Raw genomic sequence first — 17779 nt, forward strand, 5'->3', positions numbered from 1 at the left:
GTAATTTTGTAAATGCCGGATCTCTATGGCAAGACGCATCATTCACCCAGGTTTCGTCAAAATCAGGCCAGTGCTGTCTGAGATATTACGTGTGACTATCGCATGAACGTACTAATGTACTAACAGAAGGAGACAGATCCACAGTCCCCTTCACGATTTCATTGTGGCGGACAATAATATCACTGTAAAATTAATACAACAATGCAACAGCAGGTCTGAAGGCAGGGTGACGTACCCTGTACAGTACAAGACACAGGACCTTGGTGAAAACATGTGGATCAGCCAATTCATGTTGGAATGCAGCCCTGTCCAGCCTTCTATTTTGCTCTGAGGGAGTGAGGAGTTTTGCATGGTTATTATTTGCCTGAGAGGGAAAGTGGAGATGTATCTAATGTTCAGGGTTAGAGGTAAGAGCAGAGAGAGGGTGGGGGGCACAAAGAGTAATGGGATGTTCAGGTGAGAAAAGGAAGCCCTATGATTGGTGGGCCCGGTGTTCCAGGTGGGTGTGGCCAGGTAGATGGAGCAGGTAGAAGAGCAACAGCAGGGTCAGTTCAGCTCCACACCACACTGACTGATCATCATGCAGAGGAAGAGCAGCTTCACTGGGCTCCTCATCACTGCTCTGTGTGCAGTGGCCTCTGGGCTGACCAGCAAAAAGTACTACCATGTGGATAAAATATTGACCTGGCACGGTGCTCAACAGTACTGCCGAGAGCACTACACTGACCTGGCATTCATCAGCAACCAGGAAGAGGCAGAGCTGGTCTTCAACATTAAAGAAACGACCAAGGTGATGTGGATTGGTCTGTACAGAGATAACAATGACCCAATTGGGTGGAAGTGGTCAGGAGGGGAGGACTCAGAGTTCAGGCTTTGGGGAAAAAAAGAACCAAACAAAGGTAAATCTGAGACCTGCGCCAATGTGCTTGATAATGTATGGATTGACACATCATGCAATAATAAACACACTTTTCTCTGCTATGGAGGGGAGAGTGAGCTGATCCTGGTTCAGGAGAATAAGACGTGGTTGGAGGCTCTGAAGCACTGCAGGAATCACCACACAGACCTCCCCAGCCTACTCTCTGAGACAGAGCAGCTCCAGGCCCAGAGCAAGATGAAGGGGGCCCAGACGGACCACGTGTGGACGGGCCTGCGCTTCCATGCCGGCTACTGGCTGTGGGTGAACGGGGATGCTCTGGAGTACCAGGCAGGGTTAGGGACCGGGGGAAAGCTGCCCCAGTGCCCAGGCAGTTACCACTGTGGGACCCTGGCCAAAGAAGAAGAGTACTGGGGAATTAGGGACTGTGAGGAGATGATGAACTTCCTCTGCTACAGAAAGTGATTTGACTACATCGGCCAACTGTCTTATCCATATGCCTCCATGTCAATTTTGCCAGGTTTTGAAGGTTGAGGAGCATATTTTATTGCCGTGTGTACAAAGTGTATCTATTACTTATTTACTGTGTGATAAATATACTGAACGTGTATATTCATAATTTAATCAAACTTTCTTTTACTATCAGAAGATACATACAAATATTCATAAAAAAAAAAAAAGCTCTAATGGTTTCTGTTGGTTCCTGCTTCATATTGTAGACTGAATATTATTGTCTTACAGAAGATACAGTAGACTTTGCTTCTGCTGGCTTTTTACGAGGCTGGCAACGCTACATTAGAGTTGACTTGATAAGTGATAACTGTAACTTGATAACTGTGGCCAGAGTTGCCATACATGCAATACGTCATCGGTGTGGGAGATGTGCTATTCCTCTTCACGTAAGGGAACATGTTTTCCCTATCTTCTATAGCAGGGATGGGGGGTCCACAAAAAAACGGAACTCATCATGTTTGCAGTTTTTAATATGATATCTGATGATCAATGGGCCCCACCCCGGGCGGTAATAGGACCATGCTTACTACAAGTTTAGATAGCTGGCAGCTAGACTCATTTACCAATCTCATTTGTTTTAGATGACATGGGCTAATTGAGTGACTGCTGATGCACAACCAATTTTTGAAATTGCATATTGGATATTCTATTATTCTAACTCTCAACAGCAAGTTGAGACCCCGACTGAGTTCCAAATAAAAAATATTATTATTTTTTTTTAATTATTGGTCTGCGGTGGGGTCCAGCTGCGCTGGGGTCCAAAGTGGGGTCCAGTTGACCATCCCTGTTCGATAGCATGCACCAGCTGAGACACAGGTAAACAGAACCGGCAGGGCTGGCCACCTGCTGTCACCCTTCCTTTCCTACGTCTCATCCTCCGTCTCGCTCCGGGGCCTACCCGCTCTGCATGGTAGCAGCCTCATCAGCATTCACTCAGGGGAGCACCTGCTGCTGCTGAGGTGGATTTTTCCACCGTTATTGGATCGCTAATCTGTTCCTGGGAGGCCTTTCAGACAGGCGAACGCTGGAGGACACGGTAATAAGCCATCTACAGGGGCCGTAATGATAAACTTTGAGCACGGCAAGGCGCGAGAATACAACGGCGGCCCAGACACGTTTAGGTTTGTGAGGAAAAAAGAAAAAAAGACAGTCGGTTGCTTGTCGGTTGCTTGCCAGCTAGGCCCGGCACCAACCGGAAGCACAGAGTTATTGCTTTTATCTGTAGACTGCTCCGGTTTTCACCCCCAATAAATCACAGCACTCGATATCACAGCGGGGAAGATGGTGGAGGAGCCTGGCCTGCAAACCATCTGGTCTCTGTGTCTCACAGACTACTATGCCAATCTCCTGGAACATTGAGCGCTTGCTCAATGGTGATGAATATACTGTAGCCTAGCTACCAGCGGAGAAAAATGTATTTCTCAAATCTGGTTTGACTTTACTGTACCGAGGCTGCTCTGTAAAAAACTCCAACTGTGACTGAAAGCGATTCATTCTTGCAGTGAAAATATTTCTCATTATTTTCCTACAATGCACCTACAAATGACTTATGACTCTTGGAGATCCATTACATTTCCACCTCCAATATGAATTAGAAACCACAAAGGACGATGCCCTTAGACTGTAATATTTCTCAATTCGGTAACACTTGACACACAGCGTCATAACACATAATCGTGTCATAATACGTCATAACAGCTGACATAACTTGTCATAACCTGTCATAAAATGGTCATAAAGCTGTCATGTCACGTATATTTACATCTGTTGGGACATATATCGCCTTATTTTATGGCTGGTTATGACACCGACATAAGAGTGTCAAACCCCAATTTTATTCAAATGTGTTTTTTCCTTGCCGAGAAGTTTCCTTTTGTTTTAAAGTTTGTTTCTTAAATCCCTTGTTGTTGTAATTCATTATTTACAGTTATGTTTTTTCCCCATCATATTTTAAATAACTGGTAGAAAATACATTTTATGACAAGAAGCATTATGACCATCCTGTATCGCTTTACTTGGACTAAGAAAATACACATTATAACACTGTCAAGAAGCATTATGATCATCATAATCATATAATCCAGATAGACCTATCATGGCCATGCCATTATGTCAGTTATCAGTCAAAAAGAGGGAGACTTGTCCTGCTCCTGCATTCATCCCAGTAATCAGCAACAGAGCATTGGGGTAGTTGCATGTCTCACATAAATGTGTGTGCAATTACAATGATAATTTAATATGGTCAATTTCAGAAAATGTTATATAACATAAACATACTGTTGACGGGTAAATTATGGTGTAATGGAATGTTTTTCCGTGTGTGGTAGGATTTTGTGGGTTTTGACACTCTTATGTAAGTGTCATAACCAGCCATTTAATGACACAATATATGTCACAACAAGTCTAAATATATGCGTCATGACAGTGTTATGACCATATTATGACAGGTTATGTCTGCTGTTATGACATATTATGACATGGTTATGACCATGTCCTAACGTGTTATGATGCTGGGTAAGGTGTTACCCTCAATTCCTTTCTATTTTGCTAGCCAGGCAATGAGTTACTTTGTCTCACTAAACCTCATCAACAGTAATGATAGTCTATAATGAAAAGAAGATGCCCCAAAAGAGAGAACAATTCTAGGAGAGAGTTTCATAGAGAAAGGTACAATCAAACATCTAATTGTTGAGCACAAAGCAAAAAAAACTAAATGTCGGATAATATAGCTGTATGTTTGGCTTTAAACAGCAGAACCCATTGGTTCTGTGGTTATAAGAATCACAGTGTGGCCGCCACATCTTTGATTCAGAGCTGTGATCAACACTGCAGAGCAGACATGGGCTGTAAAGTACTGGTGGTGCGCTTAATGGCTCTCAGTTGATGTTTCGCTGGGAAGAGTGATGCATGCAACCTTGACGGTGTCTTTTTTACGAGACAAAATGATTGCATGTAGCCTCCGTTCTTTTGATCTCTCTCCAACCGCTGCCAGTCTTTAATGCCCCAAACTGAAATGCCCAACAAATGAATAGCAGATATTCATAACACTTTTTCCATTTGGGCTGACATCCACTACTCTGTTGGCAGAGTACGGGGTCAATAATGGATGATTCATTATCGTTGAACAATGGTGAAGAGTTGCACAGTGGTAAATGGCTTGTGGTAAAATGTCCAAGAGGAACAGATGGTGAATTAAAGTTGAGATATGTTGCATGATGGTGGATGGAACACTGTCAAAAGTTACAGGTTTGGGATACGGATATACTGCTACTCTCAGCACTGGCAATTTAAGCAGGAGGCTAAGAGCAGTACAAGAGATAAATAAGAATTGACAGAAACAATGAATGACCATGAGTAGGGCTGTTGAGTTGACCGTATTACCGCCACACTGTTTAGCCACGGCAATTAGGCTTCTCCAAGCTCTGATGCTGCCGATGGTCATTAGTAAACTTGCTTACCTGGTACTCAGTACTCCATTGTCCCTCTAATCACTCTGACATCAATGCAAATGTATTTGAAAATCTAATCAAACACTTCATGAGAGCCCATGAGCTCATGTTGCGCAACATTTCTATAGGCATGAAAATGAACCACAGGAAAAGTGTCCTCCATCCACTCTAAAATAGAGCATAGATGACATGTATTCTTTCCCGCTGCCCCTATTGACCAGAGATGTTCTGTAGATAAGTGTGAAAATGACTATTTTCCTGTCCTGCTAAGCATTCAAAATGCAATGAGTACTTTTGGGTGTCAAGGAAAATGTATGGAGTAAAAAGTACAATATTTTCTTAAGGAATGTATGTAGTGGTGTAAAAGTAAAAGTAGTCAAAAATAGCGCTGCCGAGCTGGCGACCATCGTAGAGACAGTCCAGCATCACGAGGACAGTCTCTCCAGACTCGGCAGCGCCATGGACAGCATGCTGGAAACCATCCTGCGTTTGGAGGGGAATGTGCAGTCCCTCCAGTCTCTAGGACTAGTTCCGGCACAAGGCCCCACACAACCACTACCTGCCTCCATCCTATCTGAGCCGGTCCGCGGAATACCCGTCCCTCCCGGAGCGCTTTGAAGGTGCGCCAGCGAGATGCAAGGGATTCCTTCTGCAATGCTACCTGTACCTCATTCTCCACACCGAGGCTGTCTCTGGGAGAGACTGGGTTGCCACCATCATCTCGGGACTGCCCGGACGGGCCCTGGACTGTGGTGCAGCGTTCTGGGAAATGGTCGGGACCCGAGGTTGAGTCCTACGAGCCCTTCCTCTTCCACTCTGTGTTTGATCATCCTGTGGAGGGCCGAGAGGGGGGTGAGCGCCTACTCCGATTACGCCAGAGATCTAGGACCGCCTCGGAGTTCGCCTGTGAGTTCCGGACCATCGCAGCCTCCACCGGATGGAACGAGTCGGCTCTGGTCACTGGGAAATCTTGGTGGTCAAGAAGGCTCTGAAGGCGTAGAGGCACTGGCTGGAGAGGTCCAAACACCCTTTCCTGGTGTGGACGGACGACCACAACCTGGAGTACATCAGGGCAGCGAAGAGGTGCCCGGAGAATCGCACGGGTGTGCGGGACCGTCTCCTTACCTGTGCACACACATCGCCTGTGTCGGGTCATCCTGGGATAAGCTGTATCATCGCCTGCCTGACTGAGAAGTACTGGTGGCCCACCTTGGCTAGGGATGCCCACCTCCGCAGTGAGGCGCTTGTTTTCTGTCAAGGCAACCAGGTCTAGCTCTCCACCCAGAACTTGCCCCTCCGCCTGCCCTGCAGGAAGCTGAGCCCGTGGTTTGAGGGGCCATTTAAAGTCCCGAGGAGGGTTAATGAGGTAAGGTACCGTTTGCAACTCCCTGCTGATTACCGCATTAACCTGACTTTTCATGTGTCTCTCCTCAGGCCAGTGGTGCTGAGGCTGGACCCAGTGACGCCCCGCCTCCACCTCTGGACATTGAGGGAGGTCCGGCGTACTCGGTCCGTGAAGTCCTGGATTCGAGGTGTCGGGCTGTGTGGAAGCCAGGAGATGCTAAATGTGTTTATGGTAATTAACAGTCAATTACCGTGAGACCGACAGTTATTTGCTTGACAATCACCGGCTGACTAAATTTTGTGACCGCCACAGCCTTAATCATGAGCTCATCTTAATTTAGCTGGAAGGGTCAGGAGACATGAAAAATAGAAATTTTAACTTAGTAGATCAAGACTAATGATAACTATCAACAACATTTATAAGAGATTGGTTATTTGGACACACATCGCTAGATGCTTGGGAATATGTCAGGAAAGAATATTCCAGATGGCACAATTTATTCAAATTTTTAAAAATTATTCTTTGCTAAGGCGATGTGATAAGCACAGTGAACAGAAGTATATTTCGCTACAAGCCAATATAAAGAGATTGATGTGCATCTGAAGTCTAAGCTTGGTTTATTCTCCATCATGTGGAGTTATCATATCACTCATCATAATCACTCCATCCCTTCCAAATTTTCTGGGTCGCTGGCAGATGCTCCTAAGCACAATGAGATTAAATCAGTATTGTATGAAGATCAAGGAGTTTGCTATCAAAGATTTAATCAAAAGGAGGCTCATCACATATTTCAGTTTCGGGAAAGACTCAATGGCTTCATGTACTGATGTACAGTGGTGTAAAAAGTACCCAATTGTCATACTTGAGTTTAAGTTGAATTGCAAAAATATACTTAAGTATCAAAAGTAGAAGTAAATGTATAAATCATTTGAAATTACTTCTATTTGGCAATCCAAATGGTGCAATTTTCTTGCATTTTTATTTTATTTACGGACAGTCAAAGGTACACGCCAACACTCCCAGGTCAGAGCCAGTAGGGATGACCAGGGATGTTCTCTTGATAAGTGTGTGAATTGGACCATTTCCTGTCCTGTTAAGCATTTCGAATTTTGTACTTTTGGGTGTCACGGAAAAACATACATTATTTCTTTAGGAATGTAGTGGAGTAAAAGTAATAGTTATCAAAAATGAAAATAGTAAAGTACAGATACCAAAAATAACTACTTAAGTAGGACTTTCAAGTATTTTTTCTTAAGTATTTTACACCACTCCTGATGCATAAACTGGTCCTGGGTCAGTTGACAGCAAGGTGAAATGTACACAGGACAAAGTGAGAAAGGAAAAGGAAAGGGGGATACCTAGTCAGTTAAACAACTGAATGCATTCAACTGAAATGTGTCTTCCACATTTAACCCAACCCCTTTGAATCAGAGAGGTGCGGAAGGCTGCCTTAATCAACATCCACGTCTTCGGTGCCCGGAAAGGGCCAAGGGAGCATAATGTGTGTCACGGAAGCAAGCCTTGTTGCATTGAACAGATTCAATAGAATTCCTGCTTTCATAAGTTAATTCATAGCATCTGATAAACATCTGAGAAAATAGCTGGAGTATTACCGACTCGTGGTAATCATGATGTATAATACGTATACTCAAAACATAATCCAGTATCTTCCCTTGTGTGAGATCATCCCATCCAAGGCCCTGTGCTTATTAAATACAAACATCATCCAGAAACTGTAATCAACTGCATCATGAAATATGCATGGGCTCAACAAATGAGAGATGATACTGTGTGCAACACATCACAGCGCCCCTATCATGAAGCAATGACATTTTGTGTAGCCTGCGAAAGGAAAATAAGGACTTAAGGAGACAGATGCTTTGCTAAGAAATGGCTAAATCCAAATATTTGGATTACAGTTGAAGTACAAGTCAGGTCGATTTACTATTTTTGACTGCAACAGATGATGTTCTTTAAAACCTTGTTAAACTACAAAATGCAATACATTCAACATCCCTGTTCAAATGCCTACAGTACTGGGGGTCTTGTCAAGAATAAACTGTGAAAACGGTGAGCTCTATATGTACAGTAGCACCACATGATTAAACAAAAACAAAACAACTACGAATTAAAGGACAATAATGTAAGTAGTGCACACAATTGATTTCAAATTCCCCTCAGGAGGGATAACAGAGCATTCCTTCATCCTTAAGTCATAGATATTCTTTCCCACAATTCCCAGGGGACAGTAAATACACACAATTTGGCTCTATACTCAAGCATTTTGGATTTGAGATCAAATATTTAATGAGGTCACAGTATGTAAGAGTATTTTCACCTGATGACAAAAAAAATCATAAGCATTTTGACAAATTCACGTAAATGTAAGTGTATTCAAGTATGCAAAATGTTAGTATTTGGTCCCATATTCCTAGCCCGCAATGATTACATTAAGCTTGTGATTCTTGTTGGAACTTGTTGGATGCATTTGCAGTTTTTTGGGGGGGTTTGTGATTCAGATTATGCTTTGCCCAATAGGAACGGAATGGTGCATAATGTCATGTTGTAGTCATTTGTATTGTAACTAAGAATAGAAGATGTTTCTGAACACTTCTACAATAATGTGGATGATACCATGAATATGGATAATCAGGAATAATGATGAGTGAGAAAGTTACAAAAGAACAAAGATTATACCCCCCCCCCCCCCCCCCAAAAAAATGCAAACTTCCCCTGTTTATTGGTAATGGAGAGATGTTGGATCAGGGCCGGGCTACTGCATTTGAGGCCCCAGGGCACCGGCCTCCAGCAAATTTCCTGCAATTCTACACATTTTCCTAACATATACAACGTTACCTCCAGGAGGCACACAACCCCCAAAAACAAAAACATTACTTGGTTAGGGGCCCCCTGGAAATCAGGGGCCATGGGGCACGTGCCTTGCATGCCCGTTCGGTAATCCAGCCCTGGGTATGATCTCAAATCCAAAATGCTTGGATATAGAGCTAAATGTACACATTTTAGCTTCACCTTAGGGAATTTATATCCTTGGTAAAATGAACTACTTGGAAAACAGTCAAAATGAGGCAAGCCAGTACCGTGCTGTAAATATATCTACAGGACAGAGTGGTACTAAAATAAGCCATTTTTGGGTCAAAATTGTAGCTGAGGAGTCTGACTCCCTCCCTGAATATGCCCCTATCACGACTTCCAACGAAGGTGGCCTCTCTCCCTGTTCGGGCGCGGCTCGGCGGTCGGCGTCGCCGGCCTACTAGCCATCACCGATCCATGTTTCCTTTCCGTTTGTTTTGTCTTTGGTTCTGTCACACCTGGTTTTCATTTGCTTTGATTTCTGTGTGTATATTTACCCTGTTTCCCCATAATTTTTTCTTGTTGCTTGTGGAGGCTTGCCTCAGTGTATTTTCGCGTGTAGTGATTTTAGTAAGGTGCGTTGTGGTTCTACGCCTTACGGGAGAAATGTTTGTTCCCATTGGGTTTTGGGCATTTGTACTGGACTGTGTTTGTTTTGGACCTGATTAAAAGTTACACGCTACACTGACATTTCTGCTCTCCTGCGTTTGACTCCTCACCTACCTTCAGTATGCAGGCAACAGAATCCCGCACCAGCTTGATGGAGTCAGCAGGAGCAGAGGCTCTCCCTACATCAATGGAGGAGCGCGTGCAACAACATACAGCCGTACTGCAGTGTCTGGGAACGGCAATGGAAAAGGTGATGGCGACGATGGACAGGTGGGAGAGAGGTGGCCTTCCTCCACCGGCCACACTGCAACCACCCCCACAACCATCTCATGCGTCACCTGGCTCCAGTGTAATTCGGCTCGCGCTCCCGAGGGAGTACGATGGACGGCTGCCGGGTGTCAGGTGTTCTTGCTCCAACTAGAGCTCTACCTGGGAACCGTGCACCCGGCTCCCTCGGGACGTGAGAGCGTGAACACTCTTGTCTCCTGCCTCTCAGGCAAGGCCCTGGAGTGGTCTGGAATGATGGAGACTCGGCAAGGGACCACTACCCAGAGTTCCCCCGCCGCTTTCGGGCAGTGTTCGACCACCCACCGGAGGGCCGAGCGGCGGGTGAAAGTCTGTTTCATCTCAGGCAGGAGACAAGGGGCGCGCAGGACTTCGCCCTGGAGTTCCGGACCTTGGCCTACCGGTGCTGGATGGAATGACAGGGCCTTGATCGATCACTATAGGTGTAGTTTGCGTGAGGACGCCCGTAGGGAACTAGCCTGTAGAGATACCACCATCACCTTGGACCAGCTAGTGGTCTATTCAGCTGGACAACTTGCTGGCCACCAGCGGATGTCCGGATCGGGCTTTGTCCGTTTCATCCCCCAGCACCTCTGCTCCAACACCTATGGAGCTCGGAAGTGCTGCAACGAGGGCAACAGGAGGAGGAGCTCTTTCCTGCGCCAGATGTTGTTGGTGGGGGCACACCGCTGACCGGTGCAGGAGGAGCTTTTCTGGGAGTCGAGACGACGGGCAGGGCACTGTTCGGGCACCCCAGGTGAGTAGGCACCAGACTCACCCAGAGTCCCCTGTTGCTCACATGTATGTGTTGATTGCTTTTCCTGAGTTTGGCCCCTCATTCCCAGGGTAAGGCGCTAGTAGATTTTATTGACCGTGGTTTTGCTTCTAGTCTAGGGATACCTCTTGTTCAGGTTGATCAGCCTTTCCCAGTGCATTCTTTGGATAGCCGACCATTAGGGTCAGGGTTAATCAGGGAGGCCACGGCTCCACTGGACATGGTTACGCCTTTTGTATTGTAGATATGTAATGTTTTATGATGTACTGTTTTATCTTTTGTTTTATGTGTGATGTAAGTGCCTTAATGTGTTGGGACCCCAGCAAGAGTAGCTGCTGCCTTGGTAGGAACTAATGGGGATCCCTAATAAATATTTTATTCATTTTCTTTCTCACAGAAGACTGGTCTAGTGGAGTCTAGTGGAGCAAATGAGATGAGTCAATGTGTGTTTTTTTTTTTAAGTGATCTTCAATTTTTTGGTTCATTTCAAAGTCAGTCAAAGCCTTTAAAGAGCACCTCTGATTCATAGAGTGTTTAAATCCCCTAGTACTAGTAGGTCATGTGACCATCGGGGGATAAGCCAGGGATCAGACAGTTCCATATTAAACCTGCCTCCCTTCAAAATCAATTTGAGAGCCATAATTCTGAGAGGAAGGCAAATGTCAAATTGACATGCAGATCTCAGAGGAAAACTGAAACATGCGTGGTCTGTATCTAATTACTGTTTGCAAGAAAAATACTGTTAGGTCTACACCATTCTATATACCGTATAAACAATCAGAATAGTGCATCGGTGGAGGCTGCTGAGGGGACTACGGCTCATAATAATGGCTGGAAACGGAGCGAATGGAATGGCATCAAACACAAAGAACCCATGTGTTTGATGTTGTTGATACCTTTCCACCTATTCCGCTCTAGCCATTGCCACTTGCCCGTCCCTTCCAATAAAGGTGCCACCAACCTCCTGTGTAGTGCATAGCCTATTGGAGTGAACACATCAGTATTCAAATGAAACATTGTAGTCCACTGAGCTGTAATATTGTTTTGTTCACAGACTCACAGCGTGGAAACAGACTAGAATGAACAATGTGGGTTACCTTGTCCCATCTAAATGTAGCATGTCCTTCCAACAAGCCATAATCCTTCAATGTGACATCTGGGGGCTATCGTGGTCTGTACATGGCTTCAGATATGCAAAGTTACATATATGGACCAAGCCTCCTCTTCCTCATCCTCCCTTTCTCTCAGTCTCTCAACCTCTAACCCAGGCCCATCATGAGTTTGGAGTCGTGCTGTGTTCTAGGAGGGTAAAAAAACAACAATTAAGAGCTTAAATGGTTCTAATGGCGCACTGAGCCTGACCCCCTCCCCCTTCTAAATGGCACCGGACCAGAGACATAATGTATGTGGTATAGGTGGGACATAACAGCTTCTACATAATGGAAATATAGGAGCAGATTCAACAACTACTATTGTTGGAAAAAGGGCACTTGCCAAAGTTTAACACAAGTAGGCAGCAAGGGGACCGCTCGTTCCCCTGAAGCCCCTCTCTTGTATGACTACTGCAGCGCAAATCCAATCATCCACTTGACCAGGGGAGCTGGGAGCCGTCCGCCTCCAGTGGCCAGTTTGGCAAACCAACAAAGGCCCTTCAGCAGAACCAAATTATATCTGAGACCCATGAGAAACTCTCAGAGCTTGGAGCTCTTCCCTTCCCACAGCCAACAGTGGTGTGGTGGCCTATGCTCTGTAGGCTGCTCATGTACTGTAGATCCACACACCGACACCGCAGAGCACGGACCAGAGTCGGTGTTCAGTCCCGGCTGTGGTGGAGGCAGGGCTGCAGAAAACAAAGTGGGCTGCGGCTGCTGATGCTGCTAATGTGGTGGAATCGTGGTGCATTTGCCTCCTCTTTATCTCTTGTCCCAGATTGGCTGCCGAGCACCGTGATACCAGCTCTACGAGCTCCAAGGACGTGTTAAAGAGGAACCTTTGTCCTAAAGGTCCTCGCATACTGTCTAAAGCACTTAAAGGAAGACTGCAACTGCAAGTTTACAGTTTAGCTCCCCCACATAATCAGCCGTTGGATTATATTGGGAAAGCTAATGGACTGAGTTTATGTAGCTGCGTTCAATAGACATCACATTGCTCACAATTCTTCAGATGGCGGTAGCTCACCTCATCAACCTCGGATGTGTTTGTGATTTTTGGCGTGACAGCCGCTTGGCTCCGCTCCGACACGTTCACATCACATCACACGCTATTCAATTGTTTCACAGAGAATGAATGTGGACGTCTGCCATTAGAATGCTTACGGAGGATAACAACGCTGTGTTTGCCATACAGGGCCATTTGCCATTCTTGTAAACAAATATGGTGGACAATGCTTGTGTCTATAGCTTGGCTTTGCTTAAATCACTGATAAAACAACCATTCACATACTGTACAACACAATCAATTTGACTTTGTACCTTCCTAATCACTGGTGTTGCATGCACTTTGGTATACAACACAGTGTTGTGGTCCTTTGTGGCTCAGTTGGTAGAGCATGGGGCATACAACGCCAGGGTTGTGGGTTTGATTTCCACGGGGGACCAGTACGGAATTGTATGCACTAACTGCTTACTGTAAGTCGCTCTGGATAAGAGTGTCTGCTAAACATCAACAAATGTATCTAGCTCGCCTATTTTATGCATGAGTCAAATCAAATCAAACATTAAAATGGTGTCACTGTGGTTGACTGACTGTGTGCTGCTGTCACATTTGGGCCTTGGAAAGCACAAGCAGGATGGGAGCCATGTGTGACTGTCATAGCTAAAGGGATTATCTAGCGATCCAAAAAACTCTGGATGGCAATGACAAAGATGATCAAGGCCGAGCATTGAGTGAGACGGATGAAATGTACAGTTGCATTTGTTAGTGACTCTGTATAGAGGAGGACAGCACAGGTCAAATCACATCAGCATGAAAACGTTGGAGACGCTTGGAGAATGAAAATCACTAATGGAAATGTGAGGAATTGTATTATAGCTGTACAGTGGTTCATACCACACACAAACATACGGTACCACACACAGACATACGGTACCATACACAAACATACGGTACCACACACAAACATACGGTACCACACACAAACATACGGTACCACACACAAACATACGGTACCACACACAAACAAGACTAGTGCCTTTTATGCATGCTATACCAACACAATTGACATTACCAGCAGAAACACATAGAGTATTTTGGTAAAACAAGTGAACTATTGCTTTAGGTAGAATATAGTCCCACAAAAACGTGGTCACACAAATAATATATAGCCAACAGACTACAGGTAAAGTCTTAGATAAAAAGGTGCTATCTAGAACCTAAAATGGTTCTCCAGCTGTACACATAGGAGAACACTTTGAAGAAACCTTTTTGGTTCCAGGTAGAGCCCTGTTGGTTTCCCAAAAGAGTTCTACCTGGAACCAAAAAGGTTTCTCCTATGGGGACAGGAATAGAATAGTAAAATATATGACACTCTAGGTCATATTAATTCATATGTAAGGTGTAAACTGTATTTATTGTAAACAGCAGAAGACACTTTACAGGGAGAGTTTATGCTCTTGCTAGGCCCCTTACTAAACCAACCTGCCATATAGCAGGCTTTTAAAAGGCCTTCAACTAAAACAATCCCAAATACTGACCCAATATACACACATCCACAGGGTGTTAATAAAATGGCAGCTGTTTCAAGCGGACTCTGTTTGGACAAAAGAAGATAGGCATTTGACAAGCTCAGGCCGGCTAGACTTGAAAGACAGAAATACTCCCCTGAGTTAAAAATAAACTAAAAAAGTTTACCGCGACACAGATTTTCCTTTTAAATTGTTTTGATATGAAAGAAAACAAACAAACGCTGAAGTGCACATGACCTGGGAACAGCGTAATATGCTATTTTGCAATCCACATTTATATTGCTCTCTTATCGATGCCATCCATCACTGTCACATAGTGTTTATCTCCTGAATTAACTATTAACCTTGTAGATTCTTATAAATATCATTCCACCACAGCACACAAGTGTAATTAAGAATATGTAGCACTTGGATATTTTATTATCCCTGTGGCTAAAAGAGCATTCAATATTCCATTCCATTAGAACTGTGGCGGTACACTGTTGCATTGTTCTGAAGTGTTTATTTCAAAGGATCAATTTCTCAAGTCAAATACATCCTTGATGTAGACCCACATGTTCCCTACACGAATGGAACAAGGCATACAATGAATCTTAAGCAAGTAGCCAGTGGAGAGAAGGGCCATAAACACGCAATCAAATGCCCCTCAGCGAGTTAATACACAGGGTACAGTGGAGCTTCTCCTCGCCAGTGTCAACGGGACATGACGGTAAAAGATAAGTAGCTATTTATAGATAAGAGGGTTTGTGATATGACCTGGATCGGTACACGTTCAATATTGCAATAGATTTGACGGGAATCAGTGCTTCTAAAAAAATGCACAGGATGTTTCCTTAAGGCAAATCGTTGCTTCCCGTCGACCACCGCTGTTAACGTAAGATAAAGTGCATCCAAGGCTTTTATTGGGTTCCTATTACACTTGACCGATGCACAGGCCTGCTGACAGCACACGGCTACTTTCTGTATTGGCTTACTATCGATCTATATCTAAGGTAATGCAAACGTGAACATAGACTCTGTAGGGTACAGCCAGGAGAAATAAGACGCTTTCGCTTTGATTATAGCCCATGATTTCTATTGAAGGAACCGTAATCTTTCAATGCAGTAGAGAAGAATAGGCAATTGTGAGGAGTGTGATTTTATTGAGATCAGTCAATATGACAGTGTTTAGATGGATCAAACCAATTCAGCATCTCAATCCCTTGTACATATAAAGACCCCTCCTCTCTCTCTTCTCTTCCACAACCTTCATTGTTCTCCTCATTTAAAGCTTCCATCTGTCTAAGATACCCGTTTTGATATGTCATTGTTTAATTGAGATTCAACTGCTGCCTTTCTTGTCAAATTAGATAAAAGGGGCACTGAGGATGTTTGAAATGAAATGGGACATTTTTTTTCACCCATAAAATATCAGTTACTGGTAGGATGCCAGAACGTTCGCAGGTTTAAATGAGGGAATTTTGGCAGGACCAGGAGAATTAGCGACCAGGCACTGTAAGGTCGAGAGACAGAGAGAGGCTGCGCTTACACAAGACGGACTATACTTCTTGCTACAGCATTACTTTCTGACAAGCAAGTGTGTGAAAAGTATTAATGTAGCAAGTTCAAGCAGCAGTGTAATTCCAAAAGAGGATCAGTCGCACAGTGAAAAAGCCTACGGCGTGAGATCTATGGCGTTTCGCCCCACAAAGGCTCTGTCAGAATAAGTCTCTGCCAATAGATTTCCCGAGGTTTAGACACACTGTTCACAGAATGACAAGACGCTGCAACTTAAACGGTCACTATGCCCTATTGGCTACAATCAACAGTTCTATAAAAGGAGGAGGTTCAGTCTTGCTTTGATTTACGTTGTCATGCTTGTGTATACTACACCTAAATGGTAAACAGTGGTGATACTCTAGTCCTGGACAGTAAACAAATCAACGACCTACTGTTGGGTATGTAACATTTGTTGTCCACATGCAGTTATTGGCTTTGTATGTGCAAGGTCATTGTAGTAGAACAAGTGCATTGAACCTACTTACTGCAAACAGATGCCTCTATCAACACTGTTCATCCTCTCCTCCCCTATGATTTTTCAAGTATAGCAATTACATTTTCATCTCAATAGTGTGATGTGGCTGGTGCACCATCATGTCAAAAAACAGATGCTATCACCAAAACGTAATATGAAAATCAATACGTAAAAAGTGAATATACTTTTATATATTTTGCCTATGCAAAGTCGATATTAAGAAACCATTCATAATTCATGTTTATGCTTTGAATACGATGAATCCTTGCCTCCCTAGGCTTATAGGTTCCCATTTGATGAGGGAGATTCTGAGTAAAATATCCTGTTAGTATAGCGGATGTGTGGTATTTAAAAGAGTAGTTGTATATTAATGTATGTCCCTATGCTGAACGCCCTGTAGTATGTGGATGACATACAGTAAGTGCTAGTGGACTTGTTCCCGAGGCATGTGCTCAGTATGATAGACTATATCAACAAACAACAATATGACATGAAGTTCAAAATGACATTAACATGTAGGCTAGCCTTGCGCAATTAACTTCAAGCGCAGCAATACAAGGGTTTCAACTTATAGCTATTTGGATCGCTTTGCATCAAAGCCGTAGTTTACATCAAATCTGCCGACAATTCTGGACCACAAAACATCGCAGCATCACTGCTAATGTGAGACGCACTCTTCAATACAGAACATTCCTTTGGAGTCCCGGACGGTGCATCAGAGGGCAAAGCCAGTAGGACAATAGCGAACGACGATGCATTTCTGAACACAAAGAAGCAGCGACCGAATGGTTTGCACTGTCACTACAAAACAAATTATAATCTAACCACAAAGTAGTCGCATGCACGAAATAAAAAGGCTGAATGACGACGAAAGCTTGTACCAAGTGTTCAGTAAACTGTTACGGGCTGTAGCCACTGGACAAACACAAATAGCAGCAATAGGATTCAGTTTACAAAGCATTTGAACCTACCGGTCTAGTTGTCTACATCCCACCAAGACAAGAGGTGCTGAAACTGTGTCCGTCCTGCGCTGGGCTCTGCATCTGATCTCACCGCAAGAAAGGAGTGGGGGAGACGTGATAGTGACTGTATGCGGTACTGCAGCAGACAAGAGAGCTGTCCAATCAGGATTATTTGCGAAATGAATAGTAGCCAATCAATCTGTCTGGAAGTGAGGACTCTACTTTCTTTAGCAAGGTTGACTGACATTGCCACTAAACACATTTGCAATGCATGACCGAAGGCTTCAAGGAATTGCACTGCAGAAGCTGAGAAGTTTGAGGTAGGCTAATGTGTATTTTTGTAGAGTTTGCATGGATATGATGCTACTCATAACAGACAATTGGAATTAGACAGTT

At 44.1% G+C, this 17779-nt stretch overlaps 2 protein-coding genes across 3 annotated transcripts in view; one reads left to right on the forward strand and one right to left on the reverse strand.

Moving 5' to 3' along the window:
* The window catches only part of LOC110527416 (beta-1,3-galactosyltransferase 1), a 120872-nt gene extending 103384 nt beyond the window's left edge, over positions 1 to 17488 (reverse strand). For both annotated transcript variants that reach the window (XM_021608675.3, XM_021608676.3), the window contains exon 1: positions 17393 to 17488. The gene's annotated coding sequence lies outside the window, so the exon portion shown is untranslated. The remainder of the gene's footprint in view (positions 1 to 17392) is intronic.
* On the forward strand, positions 488 to 1410 carry LOC149982314 (putative C-type lectin domain family 20 member A). Its single transcript, XM_090240313.1, has one exon. It carries the CDS (start codon positions 581 to 583, stop codon positions 1340 to 1342), a length of 762 nt encoding a protein of 253 aa, XP_090096439.1. The 5' UTR covers positions 488 to 580; the 3' UTR covers positions 1343 to 1410.
* Positions 17489 to 17779: the final 291 nt, after the last annotated feature.

The sequence above is a fragment of the Oncorhynchus mykiss genome, chromosome 7 (assembly GCF_057628025.1).
Source record: "Oncorhynchus mykiss isolate SJ-2025 chromosome 7, ASM5762802v1, whole genome shotgun sequence".
NCBI classification, from domain to species: domain Eukaryota; kingdom Metazoa; phylum Chordata; class Actinopteri; order Salmoniformes; family Salmonidae; genus Oncorhynchus; species Oncorhynchus mykiss.